General features: G+C 31.5%; 2 protein-coding genes and 1 long non-coding RNA gene across 8 annotated transcripts; 2 read left to right on the top strand and 1 right to left on the bottom strand.

Moving 5' to 3' along the window:
• Positions 1–790: 790 nt before the first annotated feature.
• LOC137571873 (contactin-1a) lies at positions 791–16,891 on the bottom strand. Of its 6 annotated transcripts, none has more exons than XM_068283546.1 (6): positions 16,324–16,891; positions 10,611–10,747; positions 10,013–10,534; positions 8,364–8,493; positions 7,679–7,828; positions 791–819 (listed from the first exon to the last, which is right to left on the bottom strand). In XM_068283546.1, the coding sequence occupies exons 1-6, from the start codon at positions 16,385–16,387 to the stop codon at positions 806–808; spliced, it is 1,017 nt and encodes a 338-aa protein (XP_068139647.1). In that variant the 5' UTR covers positions 16,388–16,891; the 3' UTR covers positions 791–805. The 6 variants fall into 6 exon arrangements, with proteins under 6 accessions (XP_068139647.1, XP_068139642.1, XP_068139644.1 ...); XM_068283541.1 differs by lacking the exon at positions 791–819 and adding an exon at positions 1,009–3,737; XM_068283543.1 differs by lacking the exon at positions 791–819 and adding an exon at positions 1,009–3,728.
• Positions 9,501–10,926, top strand: LOC137571875 (uncharacterized). Its single transcript, XR_011031492.1, has 2 exons — positions 9,501–9,671; positions 9,977–10,926. It is a non-coding gene; the product is annotated as an uncharacterized lncRNA (long non-coding RNA).
• Positions 11,664–13,248, top strand: Gr9a (Gustatory receptor 9a). The gene is made up of 4 exons (XM_068297004.1): positions 11,664–11,811; positions 12,049–12,509; positions 12,948–13,100; positions 13,177–13,248. The coding sequence occupies exons 1-4, from the start codon at positions 11,700–11,702 to the stop codon at positions 13,246–13,248; spliced, it is 798 nt and encodes a 265-aa protein (XP_068153105.1). The 5' UTR covers positions 11,664–11,699.
• Positions 16,892–17,025: the final 134 nt, after the last annotated feature.

Raw genomic sequence — 17,025 nt, 5'->3', positions numbered from 1 at the left:
TTTTACTAGTCATTGTATTCAGATGATGATGTATTATTATTACTTCCTATTCAAAATGTTCAGGATTAAAATCTTTGATAAAAACTTGCACACCTTTGATGTCTTTCAGTTCCAATTTAAGTTCAGTTTTATTTGAATCCTTTGGGGGGGGGATATCATCGTTTTAGTTTGGTTATTTTGAATTACAAATGAAAGTGAATACAATTAGCTGCATATATGAATAAAATCGGATAACAATAAGATACTTTTCATGTATTAGCTCCATTTCCCTTTTTATTCAAAGGACCCCGCTGATCCTAATTAAGATAGGGTGATTACGTTTAAATTAAAAGAGATTGCCTTTTGAAGTAGTCAAAACATAGATACAGAGATTTTGAAATCTTTTTTAGTTAAGGATATGAAAAAGTTCAGAATTTTCCAAGTTCAATCTTTTCCTACTCTGCTTAGTATGTTTTTGGGACGATTTCTAATCGATTTCAAACAATGATATCTGAACCTTAGTGAGAATAGAATAGAATAGTAATTAGAATAATAATTGTTGACAATTTGAAAAAAAACTTTGTTGTTATTCCCGTTTCAGGACTGAAATTTGGAGCTCCAGGATCCAATTTGAAAAACTCAATTGTCTAAGTACTTTCTTGGGTCTTCCAGCTTGGCGTCATTTTAAGCAACTAATTCATTCTAAAGTATAACTAAACTTGAACTATAAAAGATAGTGAAATAAATTTCCCGTCGTTTAAGATATTTTTCATTAAAATTGGATAAAAAATAGATCGATTTCGTAGCCTAGCAAAAAAAGTTAATTTTACCTGTTTGTCACTTATTATGCCAAGCAAAAGAAAGAGAGAGAAAGAGATCCTTACAGGATTAGATAAAGATCAAACGTGTTTTACATACTGACGAATCGAATGAATGATATGAGAAATATTGTTTTGTTCTTGTTTTTAAATAAGTATATTTTTATTTTATTTTATTTTTTTTTTTATTTTAAGGCGGGCAAAGGCAATATTTGCAACATATTGAAAGTAAAATGTTTATTCTGAAACTATGTTTGGAATTTTCTATGTGTGTGTGTGTGTGTGTGTGTTTGTTTGATGTCATGTCATGTTGGTTGATAAAAGCGCTGGCCAAGTGTCTTACAAATTATCTACAGTCTTTCTTAATTTACCTTGTTTTTGAAATTTAAATATATATATATATAGATCCGTTCTTACATGCATACTAATACATTCCATATTTACATATGTATGTATGTATGTAGAAATGATTTTTAAAAATTTATTTTGATTTCGTTTTCAACAATTTAATTGTTTTCTTTTTTTCTCCTTTTTCTTTTGTCTATTTTAGTTTAAATTTCATAACTTATGTTTATTTATTCATTTTTTTTTTTTTTTAATGTGTGTGGAAGCAGTTTTAGGTTTTTAATCTTTTTTCTTTACTTGTTTTGGCTACATTAACTTTATAATAATAATAAATATTAAACAATATTACAGGAATTTCTGTTGTCTTATGTTTTGTCTGTATGTGTGTGTGTGTGTGTGTGTGTGTGTGTCCTTTTTTTTCTTTTCGCTAAATAAGCCAAAACTAAAGCCCAAGGCAGGTTGCTAGATTTTAAAATCTTTATCAAACATCTATTTTATAATTTATTTTATTTTGTTTTTTTTTTTTTTAAGTTTTTGGTGCGCTCTACAGTGCAAAATATTTGCTCAATTATAAAATTGTTTCACAGTTGTGTGTTTTTTTTTTTGTCAATCTTTAAACAAAGCAATTTTCATAATTTTATTTTTCGTTTTTTTTTTATACGCAAATTTTTAAGTTTTGCTTCAGCTTCAGCAATTTTCAGAAAAAAGTTTATATTTGATTTTAATATATATATATATATATATAAGTGTGTGTGTGTGTGTGTATATATATTTTGTTGTGTGTGTTTAGTTTGTATTTATAAATCCTTACGATGTTTGTTTAATTGAATTTTTATCACAGCAATACATTTGTTATAAACTTTAACTAAAAATTGTTTTTTTTTTTTTTTTTAAATTTAAATTATTAATAGTTTTATCAGTGATTTTCGGGGATGAGAAGACGTTTCAGACATGAAATGGGGGGACAATTACTCCCTAAAGTATGCTATGGGTAAATAATTTGTTATCGCTTCTTATGAATTCTGGTTTTTGGAAATGTATTTTGTCTATTGCATACTTTAATGGGCAATTTCCATTCCTAGATTCGTCTTTGAGACACACAACACCAGGAAAATGAGCAACAATTTGTTGTTGGGATGTTCTGAGACATGGGAAATGAAATGAACAGAGTTTTTTTTTTTTTTTTGTGCTTTGAAATATCCAAAAATGATTTTTGAGAAATTTAAATATTATTGGTAAATCAGTTTTCTTTTCCTCCCCAACAAGAGACTTGAACAACCAAAATTCAATATATATTTTTTGTTGTTGTTTTGTTGTTGTTGTTTTTGTATAAGGGTCCCCATAAATTTGTTGGAATTTCAATTTTGCATCACAGCTTAATTTAAACTGATCAAATTTTGTACATTCATTTATTTGCCGGGGTGTAACTGACAAAAAAAAAAAAAAAAAAAACTATTTGGATTAATGTTTAACGAAATATTTTTCATATTGTTAATATCATAAATATATACACACATCCATGTTGAGTGAGAAATGTTAGTTTTCTACCGTCTATCAGTTTCTTGTCACATTTTCCCAACTAATTAGCTACAGTGCCTCACATTTGTATTCGGCTCTTTGTTTCTCTTGCAACGTGAAATAAAAGTAATTGATTTATTCAAATGTGTTTCTAAGTGAAGTACAAGTACTTACTAATAAATACCCACAGGATATCAATGGTTATAACAAAGGATATAGTGATTCTCCTCAGATTCATTACATCGGGGATGGAAGTTATCTAGAAATCTGCAATGTTAAGTTATGAAACTAGAAAAAGTAAACCAAAACCAAAATGTTGTTGAATTTCCATTTAAGAACAGACATGGACAGTGGTGGTCACGAATCTATGACCAATTTATGTCTCGGCTCCCATAAACCTTAATTAACTATAAAACTAAGATGACCAAATTTACAGTTCATTATCTGAATAGAATTACCAACAACTAACAGAAACTAACAGAAATTTAATAAGAGTTTTTTTTAATGAAATATCAATTTTATGGAAGCTTTTTGATATTAAGAACAGATCTGGCTGAATCTGAGTGAGAATCTGATTGCTTTAGATCGAGACGGACTGACATGGCTATATAAATGAAATCTTCTCAGTTAAACTCTATTCTGTTGGTAAAGTCTCCTTCTCTAACCGAATATTAATGTGATCGACTGTATATATGTATGGCTAAGCATTTGCATAGACGATCTTTGTTAGCCCGACTCTAATATACATATATGGTATATATTCATGAATATTCCATTCGATTTTGTACTTTCAAATGCGTTTAATGGTGGGACCTGTAAAAAAAACTGAAACTTTCCGTTTGAATTTCTCCATAGTGGGTTCATGTCGTTCTTCATAGTTATCATCATCATCATCATCGTCGTCGTCGTCCCCGTTGTCGTTGTCAGCCGCATTGTCGTCATGATTAGCCTGACGATGGTGATGTTGGATAAACAAAGGTGGAGCTGATGCACCTTCAGTTCCATCGGATTCACTGAAACCAGGATTAAGTATTATATTCGGTATAAGCTCAATGCTGTCCCAATCATCTTGCAGTTCTTAACAGAGAGCAAGCGAGCGAGAGAGAGAGAGAGAGAGAGAGGGAGAGAATATATGTATACCATTTACGAAAGATGCAATGAGCCAGAAAAGGAAGGCGAGTTAAGGGTAATATGGGAGAGAGAAAGAGACAGAAAGAGAGCGGGAGAGAGAGAGAAAGAAAGTAGAAAGAAAAGAGAAAGAGAAGGCATGAAAAAAATACAAAAGAGAAAAACAATATTAGATTTTCCATTGATCTAAGTACTTTACCTGTTTTTTGATTTTGTTGCAAAGTGTAAAATTTTGTTAAAAATTTGAAATTTTAATTTGTATTTTGTCTGAAGACTTTTCGGGTATAGTGTGTGTATGTGCAAATTTCTAATCCAAATTGATCAAGTGTATCCTAAATGTATGTATGCATATAGCTTATAGCTTATAGCGTGTTATATAAGCTAAATAAACTCAACAGAAAACACAACAACAACAACAATAACAACAACAACATTTATACATTTATTTTTGGTTTTGGTTTTTTTTTTTTTTTTGTATTTTAATTTTTTTCATTTTCTCGTGCATTGGCTTAGCTGTTTATTACAATTTTCAAAGAAGTTTAATTTACAGGACAACATTAATAAAAATCATTATACACTTAGCATTTCTCTCTATATATATATATATATATATATTTATTCACGTATGTATATATCTCTATTAAATATTTCAAATTTTCACAAGTGCAAAGTCTATTAAATTTTGTATGAACTTCATTTTGTGTATGTGTATGTGTATATGTATGTATGTGTGTGTAGGTGCTTTGCTATCACAGTCTCTAATTAACTACGCATAAGTATTAATGATCTAAAGCCCTTTTTTTTTTTTTTTGAGTGTATTTATTTTGTAAGCTAATTGCATTAGATTAAATAATGTTTGAAAAAATACCAAAAATCGAACATTGATGGATGTTTGAAAACTATTTTGTATATAATCGAAACCTTAGTTTATGGTTCAAAACGATTAGAGAAAAGTTTAATAATGGAAGAAAATCTACTCTAAGCCTAATTTGGCTTGTTTCCATTTGGTAGCTTCTTGGCAAAGAAACAAGGTTTTCCAAATCTAATTCAAACACAATATTAAAACTGTTTTTAATCAGTGCCGGATTAGCAGATGCTCTCAGAGATTTGATCAGTGTAAACTTTAAAAAATTCCATGTTCATGTTTTTTAAATTCATAAAAATATTTACTAAAAACTCTTAAATTGGAGATTCTTTAACGATTTTAAACAATTTTTAAATGTGACTTCTTATTTAGATTTAGATTTTAGATTGGAATATAGTGAGAAAATAACTGCCAATAAAATCTGAATTACATCAAGCTTCAAATTTTTGGAGTATTAAAAAAAAAAAAAAGGAAATTTCCTTATTTTTAAGAATAATATAATGTCTTCAAATCTGCATTGAAATCTCAATCATTTCGGAATTTATTTCTTGAAATCTTTAAATGTTTGATGCCATTTAGAAAATATTCTAGAAAATTAAGGAAGTCGTCTAGCCGACTTAGGTATACCATACAACATTAAAGCAAATATTTTAATTTTATTAAACAAATGCATTTTCACGTTTATATGCATAACTCGGCTATTTTTGTCCGATATTGATATTAGTATCAAATTTAAGTGCGGCAAATTTGATTGCACAAGGTAGAAAAAACACGGGAGATAATCGATTTCAAGTTACGGGGGCGAAAAGGGGCGTGTCAAAATCTTTACACACACATAATGTGCGCATTTACTAACCAAATATAGAATAGTTTTTGAGATAAACGTTTTTTTGTAAATTGCGGGGGCTGAAAGGGGCGTGGCAAAAATTTGAAATAAACTTGACCAATTTACAGACTACAAGAGTCTACATACCAAATTTGGTGGCTCTAGCTTTTACAGTCTCCGAGATCTAGGTGTTCAAACGGACAGATCGACTCGGCTGTTGATTCTGATCAAGAATGTATATACTTTATGGGGTTGGAGAAGCTTTCTTCTGCCTGTTACATACATTTTGGCGACTCTAATATACCATTCCACCCTATGGGTATATGGTTTAAAAACTTTTTGGGAAAATTGAACAAACATTTGTGTTTCAAAATTAATCGAAAGACATTTGAATGAAAATTTGAATGAAAATTTGAATAAATCCTCTGTTCATCTGTTAATTTTCACATTAAAAATTAAAACCTAATAGAATAGTTTGAGTTAAGGCTTAATCCGGCACTTTCTTCTTCTTTAAGTAAGTATTTTTAATTTAATATTTAATAACTTTGACTTTGTTCCTTTGTAAAAGTTTTCCTAAATGTAGAGCAAAGAACCAGTAAGAATCTGGCTATATATATATATATGTATATATATATATATTTACTTTCATTTAAACTATTTATGTACATTTTGAATCAGCAATATTTGACTACCAAAAAAAAAAAAAAAAAAAAATTAAGCACAATTTTGTTCCATTGAATCACAATGTTGAGCGTCTAGGCAAAAAGTGAATATGTTTGATTATTTTTTTTTTTTGCTAATGCTAATTGTTATAAGTATTCATTAATGTTATTGTTGTATATACAAGAGGAGTGAAAGAAATATAAATTTATATATGTATGTATCCTAAAAATTGGCCATGTAAATGGAATTGCAATTGCATATAAATTTAAAGCTTTTCAGCGATTGGATTACTATAGATTTAGTAGATTCTAAAATTGTTATAAAACCTTTTCAAACGAATGGGAGAGATGAATAAACCCTTAAGGGCCACTTTCCAGGATAAGCCATATAATCGGATATAATCGATTGCAAAAACTATTCTCTATTCTCTCTCTTCTCAAATACTTTTCCATTTCTCCATTAGTTTTAAATGAAATGTCTATGAAATATTTATCTAATTGTCAATTGGTGACAAATAAATTTGATTTAAATTTAAACTTAAAGTTTATTTTATATCAATTTCAGGACATTAAAAACGAAAACTATGATGAAAACGACTTAAAAACAAGAACAAGTCTAATATAAATTAATTCTTTTAAATTTATTTCAATTAAATTGAAGCCTTGGAATGGATAAAAAGGGATAATCGAAGGATTTCTATGCCCTTTCAATTCTAATTAAAAACTTTTATATTGAATTGATGAAAATATTTGATTTGATATTTTGTATTATAAAAAACAACAAAAACATTTTACATACACTTTCTGTTCAACAATAACAACAACAAAAGCACCAACAACAACAACAACAATAATAATATATTAATATATATATACATACAAAATATGAGAGATAAAAAACAAAAATATTGACCAAAAATCAAAAGATTTCAATTTGAAAACAAAAAGCAAAAAGAAAAGACAAAAATCATCGTTCAATACGAAGTTTGTATACCCTTGCAAGTTCACTTCTAAATTTAAGCTAGATCTATAGATCTAGATCTATATAATATAGTCATTTCAGATCAATAATCAATTTGTCAAATTAAAAGTTTATTGAATGTAGTTATTAATTAAAAGAAAAGGTTAGTCTAACAAAAATATTAAACGGTTCTGTCGATGATATAGTCGACCGATCCTTATGAAATTTAGCAGATATATTCAAAGATATATTTAACTGATGAATATTAAATTTTCGAAGAATCGTTTGCAAGGATATAACAAAATAATCAAAACAATGGAAAGATCAACATCAAAAAAAAAAAAAAAAAAAAGCAACGCCAAAAGCATAAGCATAAGTAACAACACTAACAACAACAACAACAATAACAAGTGAGTTAAGCGATTGTTGTTGTCTGCTTTTCTTTTTTTTTTTTTTTGGTTTTTTGTATTTTCTTTGGAATTGATTTGTGAAATATTGCAATTTGCATATTGCTATTTGTTTTTGCATATTTATTTTGTTAATTTTTTTTTGTTTTGTTTTTCTTTTAGTCTATACCCATTTGCGTTGATTGATAGCACTCCTTGGAGAGCACAATACAGAGTCCAATGGCTAATATCACAAGTGTTCCAAGCACTATACTGACGGCCACTATCCAAATGCGTGGATCGAAATTATCTAAATCGGGTTTGATAAGGCGTATGAGATCTGTCCACCGATCCGCATTGAATAGACACAAACACACGCACACACACACACACACACACACATTTTACATGTATATATAATGTATGAAAAGAGAAGAAGAAAGAGAGAAAGAAAGAAAGAAGATCAAGATAAAGAGAAATGGAATAAACACGAAAACACAAAACCAAAAAAAAAAAACCATAAACAAAATTTTTGGTTTTTTCGTATCTTCTTATTTAGACGACTTAATTAATTTTGTTTTTTTGTTTATCTACATTAACATTTTATTCCACTAAAAATCAAAATTTGTTAATTTTACACATTGATAAGTAAGAATATATATGTATATTTAAGGTTGTATATAGTAAGACAGATTGTACAATACAGTCAGTACGACAGCAAAATAGTTGTCACGATTATCCCAGACTAGAATTTAGAGCCTACATAGTTAAACTAAGGACCTAAGTCAATTGTTTTAAGTAAATATGTATATATAGTTTCTCGATTTGTCTATCTATTGGTTGGTCTAGTGGTTGCCTTCCCATAAAGTACTTACCCTCTTCCTTGGTCTCTGGCAATGTGGTTACATTGGTGGTCACCACCACACCGCTGCCAAGCTCATTGTTGGCCCATATTCGAAACTCGTATGTGGTATTTGGTGCCAATCGATAGACCTCCATTTGACGCTGGAAATATATTTAAAATACACAAGACAAATAAATATACATATACATATGTACATACATACATATGTACATATGTATGAATGAAAGAGTTATAAATTTTCTTCAGAAGACAAGTTCGATTTCATGGAAATTTGGCACTTGGCTGGGACTTAAGAGGGTATTGGATCAGGAGAGCTCAGCAAAGTCGGTTAGGTCTTATCATTTCTCAGTTGTTAGGTGCAGAGTTGTGCCATTAAGCATTAACATTACTTTTTCGTTAGTATTGCAAAAAAAATTAGTATTTTCTTTAATTTTTCTTAATTTTTGCAATTTTTTTCTTTAATTTTTGCTTATATTAATTTTTCTTAATTTTTCCTAATATCCTAATTTTTAAAATTTTTTTTCGTTTTTTTTTAATTTTTCTTAATTTTTACTAATTTTACTAATTTTTTAATTTTTTAAATTTTTTAAAATTTTTTCCCTAATTTTTTAAATTTTTCTTAATTTTTCCTATTTTTTTTTAATTTTTGTTAATTTTTCTTAATTTTTGTTAATTTTTCTTAATTCTTTTAATTTTTCTTAATTTTTCCAAGTTTTTGTTAATTTTTTCTAATTTTTCTTAATTTTTCCTAATTTTTTGCAAATTTTTCTAATTTTTTTGTTAATTTTTCTTAATTTTTTCTAATTTTCCCAATTTTTGTTAATTTATTCCTAATTTTTTTAATTTTTCCTAATAATTTGTTCTAATTTTTTCCTAATTTCTGAATTTTTATAACAGTAAAAATAATAATTAACTCACCTGATGACCTCCAACATTTTGACCTCACTCGCCAACGTACCTCCAACAACTGATGCGCCCTCCCTCAGTTGCAGCTTCTTTTATAGGCCCAGCGACGGCAAAGAGCGAGAGAAGTGCTCTCCCACTAAACTGCACTGTCACTCCCACACTTAGTTGCTGATCGCGAGAGCTGCACTCGCTCACTTACTCACTCGCTAGGTGTGCCTGCATATGAGCGGACGAAGCTTGAGCGGTGTTATTGTATGTGTGTATGTGGGCGACTCTGAATGTGCGGGTGACAGTGCAGTTTAGTGGGAGAGCACTTCTATCGCTCTTCATAAAAGAAGCTGCAGCTGAGGGAGGGCGCATCAGTGGTTGGAGCTGCATTGCTCAGTGACGTCAAACTGTTGGAGGTCATCAGGTGAGTAAATTATTATTTTTATTGTTATAAAAACTCAGAAATTAGGAAAAAAATTAGAATAAATTAAGAAAATTTTGAAAAAATTACGAAAAATTAAGAAAAATTTAAAAAATTGCTAAAAAAAATAGGGAAAATTAAAAAAATTAGAATAAAATAACATATTACGAAAAATTAACAAAAATTAGAAAAAAATTTTAAAAAATTTCAAAACTAAGAATAAATAACATTAAATTAAGGGAAAAAATGGGATAAATGAAAAATCATCTTAATTTTTTGTTAATTTTTTTTTTTTCATTTTTTGATAGTTTTTTCTAGTCTTCGGCAGCGTTTGTCTTACTTACCACATTGGGGGCTATATTAATGGGATCCATACGACTCCAGGCATGTTCATAGGTTTCGTTTACCGGCATCTGGTCATATGAGACATTACGATATTCGGCCGTAAAACTGCGCACCGGATAGCCACCGGATTGGGTTTTATTGAATCGCCAAATAAGAAAGCCCAATATGGTGGATGCCTTGAAGTACAATTGTGTCACCGGACCGGGTGTTGTGCGAACTTTAAGCAATGTACGCTGACAGGCTTGGTACTCCATTTCATCCTGCTCCTCCTGGTGTTCCTGCTCCTGATCCTGTTTCTTCTTCTCATTCTTCTCTGGTTTGGATGCAATTTCATCTATGGTCTCACTCTCGATTTTGGATAGATCTTGCGATGAGGTAGTTGTTGATGTCGCTGGGATGGCTGTGGTTGTCGTTGTCGTTGTTGTTGTTGTGGATGTAATTCTCCGTGGCAAGGCAGCAAAACAGACATAAATGCCACTATCCGTGGTACTCACATTATGCAACACCAAAATGCGACCTGTCTGCAATTTATGAAGAAGATAAACCTTTAAATATCATTTGCCATCAAAAACTGATGATCGATCCGTTGTTAGTTACCTGAATGATTGTGTTGTTGCTGCCATGCTCCTTGATCCACATAATGTTACCCTCGGCAATGCATGGTATGCTGACATTGCCGCCTTTATCCGTTGCGTATTCGTTGTACTTGATCGCGGAGCTGAGCACCGTTAGCACTGCAACAAAAACAAAATGGTCAACAGACCTTATCATTAAGATAACACGATAAGCAGCAAAAGATGGACATCGACAGAATGAATTTTTGTCCCATTTTAACTTTAGAATTCATGAATATCTAAACTCTAATTACTCAAACCGTCTACAACAATATGAATTCTAGAAGTTATTCTCTAAATTTTGAAAATATTTTGTTTGAGTATGGAATTTCTTTCTGTTTACTACAGCATATTTAGTATATTGTGTGAAACCTTAAGTTTAAGTAAGTAAATCAGATTAGAACTGTCGAGGATATGCCGCTCCAATCCACTTTTCAAAGAACTTTTAATCCTTTCAGACCAATTACATTTAACAACAGTCCTCTTCATTACCAGGGGATGCATTTTAGTATATAAATCCTTTCCCTCTATGAATGATCCTTTAACCCATACATTTTTCCATAATACTTTCGATAATACATTCTACAAATCATGATATATAAATATTGAAATTTGAAAATTTCTCTAACGAATGTTTAAATTCGAAATACTGAAGTGAACTCTGTTCAAATTTATAGAAATGTCAAATTTTTTGGCTTGATTTTATAATAAGTTTATGGCAACTGACTTGGATATATCCTTGCTGATTTCAATTCCAATTCATATTCAAAGCGTTTACATGAGATTCCAGTTGAAAAACAATTGGCAAATGAAATGAAATCGAACTAAAAGAGGCCTCGAAATGCAGACTACAGAAGTAGTGGAAGAGTCTTAGAGTAATTATAATTTCAAGCCTCATTGTATTTAGATAAATTTCTTATCCGTTGGCAGGCAGCAATTTGATTAATTGCTTGGATAGTCATAGCTGACGAAGCTTCAGTCCCAATGGAAGGTCCTTTGAGAAGAGAAATGTTCAGTTAAAGACATCATGTCAAACACTTTGGAACGTTGTCTCGCCATTTACTTTCATTTGATGGGTCTCAGCTGCAGTTACAAGGGCAAAAGCCATACCTGGTTCCGCACACTGACTACCATTTATATGTGCCTAATGTTAATTGAATTGATTGCACAAATTTGGTCTTATATTCAATGGATTCAATGACAACTTCTTGAGCTGAGCACAAACGAAGGGACGGAAGGACCGGAGTATCAACATTTGCGTTTCTATGTCAATACGGTTGGCTCAATTGATGTCACATATAAGCTCATTCATATCTTATTAATATTGCAATCGATTCTTTGCCGAAACCAAGAGCAAAGACTACTCGATGAATTGCCCGAATGCAAACTATCATACAATTTGTGTTGTCAATTGATCCTAGAAGTGATATTGGCTGGTCAAATTTGTTCACTAATCGTGTTCGAGACCATGTTGAACGATGACTTGAATATTTTATTGGCTCTCCGGCAAATAATAAGTTATCAAGCAATACGATCACGTTATTTGCAAATCGTAATACTAATCGCACGTCTTGAAGTTCAATTGGAGGAATCGAAATGGCAAAGGATCCATAACGATGACTATCAGAGATCCCGATCCTCGTATGCCCATACAGTTTATCTAATGCAATGCTTATCCCAGCTCTATGGTCCATCCGTATTGCTGATGAATATCCTTTGTCTGGGCGATTGTATTGTTGTATGCAATGTCTATATAATCGTTTCGAATTGGGGACAATCGAAATTCACTTGGCTATTGCTACTGAAATCGGCCTGTGCCATGTTAACCACATTATTGAAAATCTCAATTGTTTGCCTTGCCTGTCATCGATGTACGGCAAAGGTAAGTACAGTGTCCTCATCCTTATACTATCACACGTTTATTTTGATTTTCTCTTTGTGTCGTTTACAAAGAAAAAATCTCAAAATATAAAAGGGAATAGATCAAATTGACCATGGGCTTTTCAAAATAGTTTCAAAATATTTAAACATTGTTGGACTCTAATGAAATTTGTCAATTTTCCAAACAATAAGTTCATTTTTTTGGCGGGCTAAGATTCTTTAAAGTTTGTCCATGGAAGCCTTGTCTCATTAAACAAAGTTTATTTTGACTAACTTGTCTGAACTTCAACCCTTTAGAGGAGGCAGGGGCCCCTCTGGCTATAAGGGCATAATTTAAAGGATCTCCAGTATGAAAGCCATAGAACAAACATTCAAATCGAATAGTAAATTGTATTAGATAGACAAATAAACTAATGATTAATGAAACTTTAAATTTCAGTCCAAATTGTTGAGGCAACAGTTAAACACACGACGTTGTCGAACTAATTTTGAGCGCAGTTTGATCGATGATTATATTTTGCATATTATGCAAAATCCGATACAATTCGATGTCTTTGGAATATATCAATTAAATCTAATGGCATTAACAGGGGTGAGACGCACACACACACACACACACACACACATACATATGTACAATAACAATCACATGTTTCATTTTTAATCAGATGTTCTTGTTCATGTTGGAAGCCTTGGTTATATTTTTGCAGTTTGTGAGCCTCACAAATATCAGCAAATAGCAAGACGTCATCAATAAATCATTGATTCAAAGGTAACTACATATATGTGTGAGTGTGAGTGTGTGTGTGTTAGTTGTGACTTGCCAAAAAGCAGAAGAAGGAAAAATGCGAGTGAAAATTCAATTTCCCCGCTTTTTGCATGGTTAACTCACAAAGGTCACGCACATGCATGCATAAGTAAACTATATAGAGTCGATTCTGTATACATAGTATATAGAGGTATTATATTTATGACCACCCACACCGAAGTGAGGTGCCCTTTCCTTGCCGTTGTCCATGACAACGTTAAACAATAAATACCAAGCAATGGGCAAATGTTTTGCCATTTAAATCGATGAAAACTTCTTTTTTTTTTTTTTGAGTTTTTGGCAATGTGCAAAATCATTTTCAAAATGTTCTCTGATTCAAAATTTAAGACCACAAACACAAATACATTCGTTTATTGTCCATGAATCGCTGGAAACTTTCAAGGCAAGTAGTGATAATTAAAAGTAAATCTTGAACTGAACCCAAAAACCTTGACTTTTTAATCGTACCCCTGCCGAAAATATACTTTTAAGATCTGTCCATGACAATAAATAGGGAACGGCACAAGTTTCTATTCAAAATCTGTAACTTTTAAAGCAACACAGACATCAATTGCCATATACATACATCATAGGTGGATCTAGGACTGTAAAATGGGGAAAATTTGCCCCCTAAAGTATGCAATAAGCAGCCATGGAATGCGCCTTTTGAAGCATTTTAAGAAATTTGGCAAAATACTGTGCGTAAATAACAAATTTCAAAGCAAACATTGTTAATAGAGTCTTTTTGGATTGCAAGGCCAACAAACAATGAGTTTTATATTGCATATTGCATACTTAAAGGAGCAAATTTCCCCCATTGTGGAGGCCTAGATCCGCCTATGTATATTACAAAGGTAGAAAAATATTAATACTTTATCTTGAAGTTAAATGAATAAGATATTATTATAAATTTTTTGATTGAAAATTCAAATTGGTTTCTGTCTGATCTTAATATCCCTAAAGACAAACTGTGATTCTACCTCTGAAACTGCTGGATTTTCTTTACCAAAAGATGAGCTGGATCTGTCATTGTCTTATGACATCTATACATTATAATCGAGACCCATCAAAACCCCCCTAAAAACGAAACTAAAAATAAGGGATAATGACTAAAATGATATGCCTAAAGACGACACATCCTTACTATATCATCATCTTTTTTACGTTTTCGATGGTTATTCAAGTTTCTCAATCTACAATCTACTGCAGTGGAAAATCAATACAAAAATTATAAATCCAACTCATGCATGAACCAATACGCTTGGGTAACAAGAAATAAAAACAATGCCCGATGTATAAATATAAATATATACCTATATATACATGTATTTGTATACAATGTGCAGTATTTGTATTTGACACTTAACCTTTTGTGTTGACATTGAATGCGTTAAGCCAGACACAATCCAACTCAACTCAAATCAAGTGAAAGGCATATGTGCATACATATGTATATACCCTGTAAAGACATTGCATATCATCGCATCAATCCAATCCGCAAAGAAAGGTAAGTATCTTGAGTATTTCTTCAACTGTCTAGTCGAGCAGGACTTGGATTCCGTGATGAAATCTTATTTTCTGTGACATTTTAAGTTAGTTGTTCGTTCGGCCTCTTAGAAAATAGTCACCTTTTCTTTTGTTCTTCTTCTCAGTGCCATTAAGGACACAAAATCCATTTCCATGTCACGCTGGTTTGTTATTTCAAAAGGGGTGCATCTATTTTGGTCTCTCACTAACCCAAAACATATGCTCAAGATTGGTCCCATTGTTGGCTGCCAATTTCAAAGAACAAACAACTAAAGAAAATCTTGTCAAATTTTAATGAAAGGGCCACCAGTTCAGATAGAGCCCAAAGGGTTTCCACTATTTATCCTTTTTCGTCGTCATTGAAGGCCACCGAAGGCTCATTAATTTATAATTTTTTTTGCCAAAATGACATCTATGTGTGTGTGTGTGTGTGTGTGTGTGTGTGGCTGTGTGTTTCATGCATAATGTATCAATTCTTGTGGCTTTTCGAGGTGGCTCATCAGTTAAAGTTATTCAAGTCCTTTAAGACCATTTCTAATTCAGGCAAATCACATGCCAAACAAAGTTACTAAAATAGGAATATTATTAATAGTGGGGATTAAAAATTTATAAATGAAATGATAATACGAATATGTCGTTTGATAATAAGTTTCTATTCTTTTACTCTTATGAACTATTTCTAAAACTTAAATGAATTCCGAATGTAAACAGGAGCCAATATCATGATACTATCAATTCAAAGTGAATTCACCCTCAAAAGTATGCAATGGTCTGTCAACAGAACTTTTTGAGCTGACAAAAAACAAAGTCTGAAAAGACAATGTTGTCAACAAGTACATAGAATACCTATTCAAATATTCATTATAGTTCTCAGCAAAGTGAAATCTTACAGAGCATACTTTAGGGGGTGCAGGGGCGCCAGCATAACTGCATAACTGTCCGCTTTCGAGTGGGCAAAATGCCAAAAACTTGCTAATCGCTCAACTCATCAGCAATTGGCTAAAAATTTGCAAAATGCCAAAATAATAACGCTGTGGTTTGGTATGGAGCCAATTTAGGTTTTGACCATAAATAAACGTTCTTAAGACCTTCAACATTTCATACACACACACCACACACACACACAAAAGTTATAATTGGAACTTTAAATAGGACCACGTTGAGTCATAGACACGGACCTCATCCTGCTGCACCACATCACAACACATGGAATGAAGAGAATGCATGTCACCATGTCGAATTAATTGTTTTGTATGCTTTTTCTTTTTGTTGTTGTTGTTGTTGTTTGTTTGTCCTGTAGTTTTATTAATTACCAAAAGGAAATGAGGAAATGTGAGCAAACAACAATTTTGTGAATTGGAAATGGAATTTGATGAATGTCTGACTGACCCAGTCTGCCCGCTCTTTGGGTTTGAGTTATGTAAAATGGTCATCACACACACACACACACACACACACAGAGGTTAAGTGAGCTGCTTACCTTGGGTGAAAAATAATAGATTAAACGATGACAGGGTTAGCACCGAGCAAGGAGTAGACGACATGCTTCCTTCCACATATTACACTTTACATAAGTTTTTCGATGTTTCGCCTTTGCTTTTGCCTTTTGTTCTCCACCTTTTCAAGCCTCTCCTTCTCTATGAAGTCCGTGTGAAGCCGGCTGCTATTCGCAAGGACAACAACAACAACAAAAAACACTCAAAGGACCAAATAAAACAAAACTAAAAACAAAAATCAACGACGCCTTCTTCTTCACTGATTCAATTCTCGTCCTGACTTTTGCTGTTTTCCTTTTTGTTGTTGTTGTTGTTGTTGCTGGTGACTTTCTTTGACGTAACTTCAACAAGGTTGAGTGAATATTTGACGGTATTTCTTATTATTTCTCCTTTTTTTTAATATATATATTTATCTATACAACAATTTTGGCATTAAATTAAAAAAAATAAACAACCACAACAGCAACATGGAAATTTGTTTACAAAAAAAAAAACCAAACATATATGTATATTTATATAGTAGAAACTTTCAAGATTTGTGAATATTTTTTTTGTTTAAGTTGAATTTGTTGCTTTTACGAAGGGAGCAGAGCGCATGTCGTGCTTGTTCCGTTGGGTTCAAGTTACGTTGGTCGACTGAAAAAAAAAAGAAAGAAAGAAAAACGAATAAAAACAAAAACAACAGA

The sequence above is a fragment of the Drosophila tropicalis genome, unplaced genomic scaffold (genome assembly GCF_018151085.1).
Source record: "Drosophila tropicalis isolate 14030-0801.00 unplaced genomic scaffold, ASM1815108v1 contig_158, whole genome shotgun sequence".
In the NCBI taxonomy this organism is placed as follows: Eukaryota; Metazoa; Arthropoda; class Insecta; order Diptera; family Drosophilidae; genus Drosophila; species Drosophila tropicalis.
This window is presented reverse-complemented; position numbering and strand designations above follow the sequence as displayed.

What these genes read in the sequence shown, in the direction of transcription:
- Gr9a (XM_068297004.1), top strand. Translation starts at nt 11,700, where the DNA reads ATGGGTCTCAGCTGCAGTTACAAGGGCAAAAGCCATACCTGGTTCCGC. An exon ending in TGCACAAATTTGGTCTTATA is followed by an intron (nt 11,812 to 12,048) that starts TTCAATGGATTC and finishes AATTGATCCTAG; the next exon opens with AAGTGATATTGGCTGGTCAA. An exon ending in GTCATCGATGTACGGCAAAG is followed by an intron (nt 12,510 to 12,947) that starts GTAAGTACAGTG and finishes TTTAAATTTCAG; the next exon opens with TCCAAATTGTTGAGGCAACA.
- LOC137571873 (XM_068283541.1), bottom strand. Translation starts at nt 16,387, where the DNA reads ATGTCGTCTACTCCTTGCTCGGTGCTAACCCTGTCATCGTTTAATCTA. An exon ending in GCAACAACACAATCATTCAG is followed by an intron (nt 10,535 to 10,610) that starts GTAACTAACAAC and finishes CATAAATTGCAG; the next exon opens with ACAGGTCGCATTTTGGTGTT. An exon ending in CTATCAATCAACGCAAATGG is followed by an intron (nt 3,738 to 7,678) that starts GTATAGACTAAA and finishes CTCTCTGTTAAG; the next exon opens with AACTGCAAGATGATTGGGAC.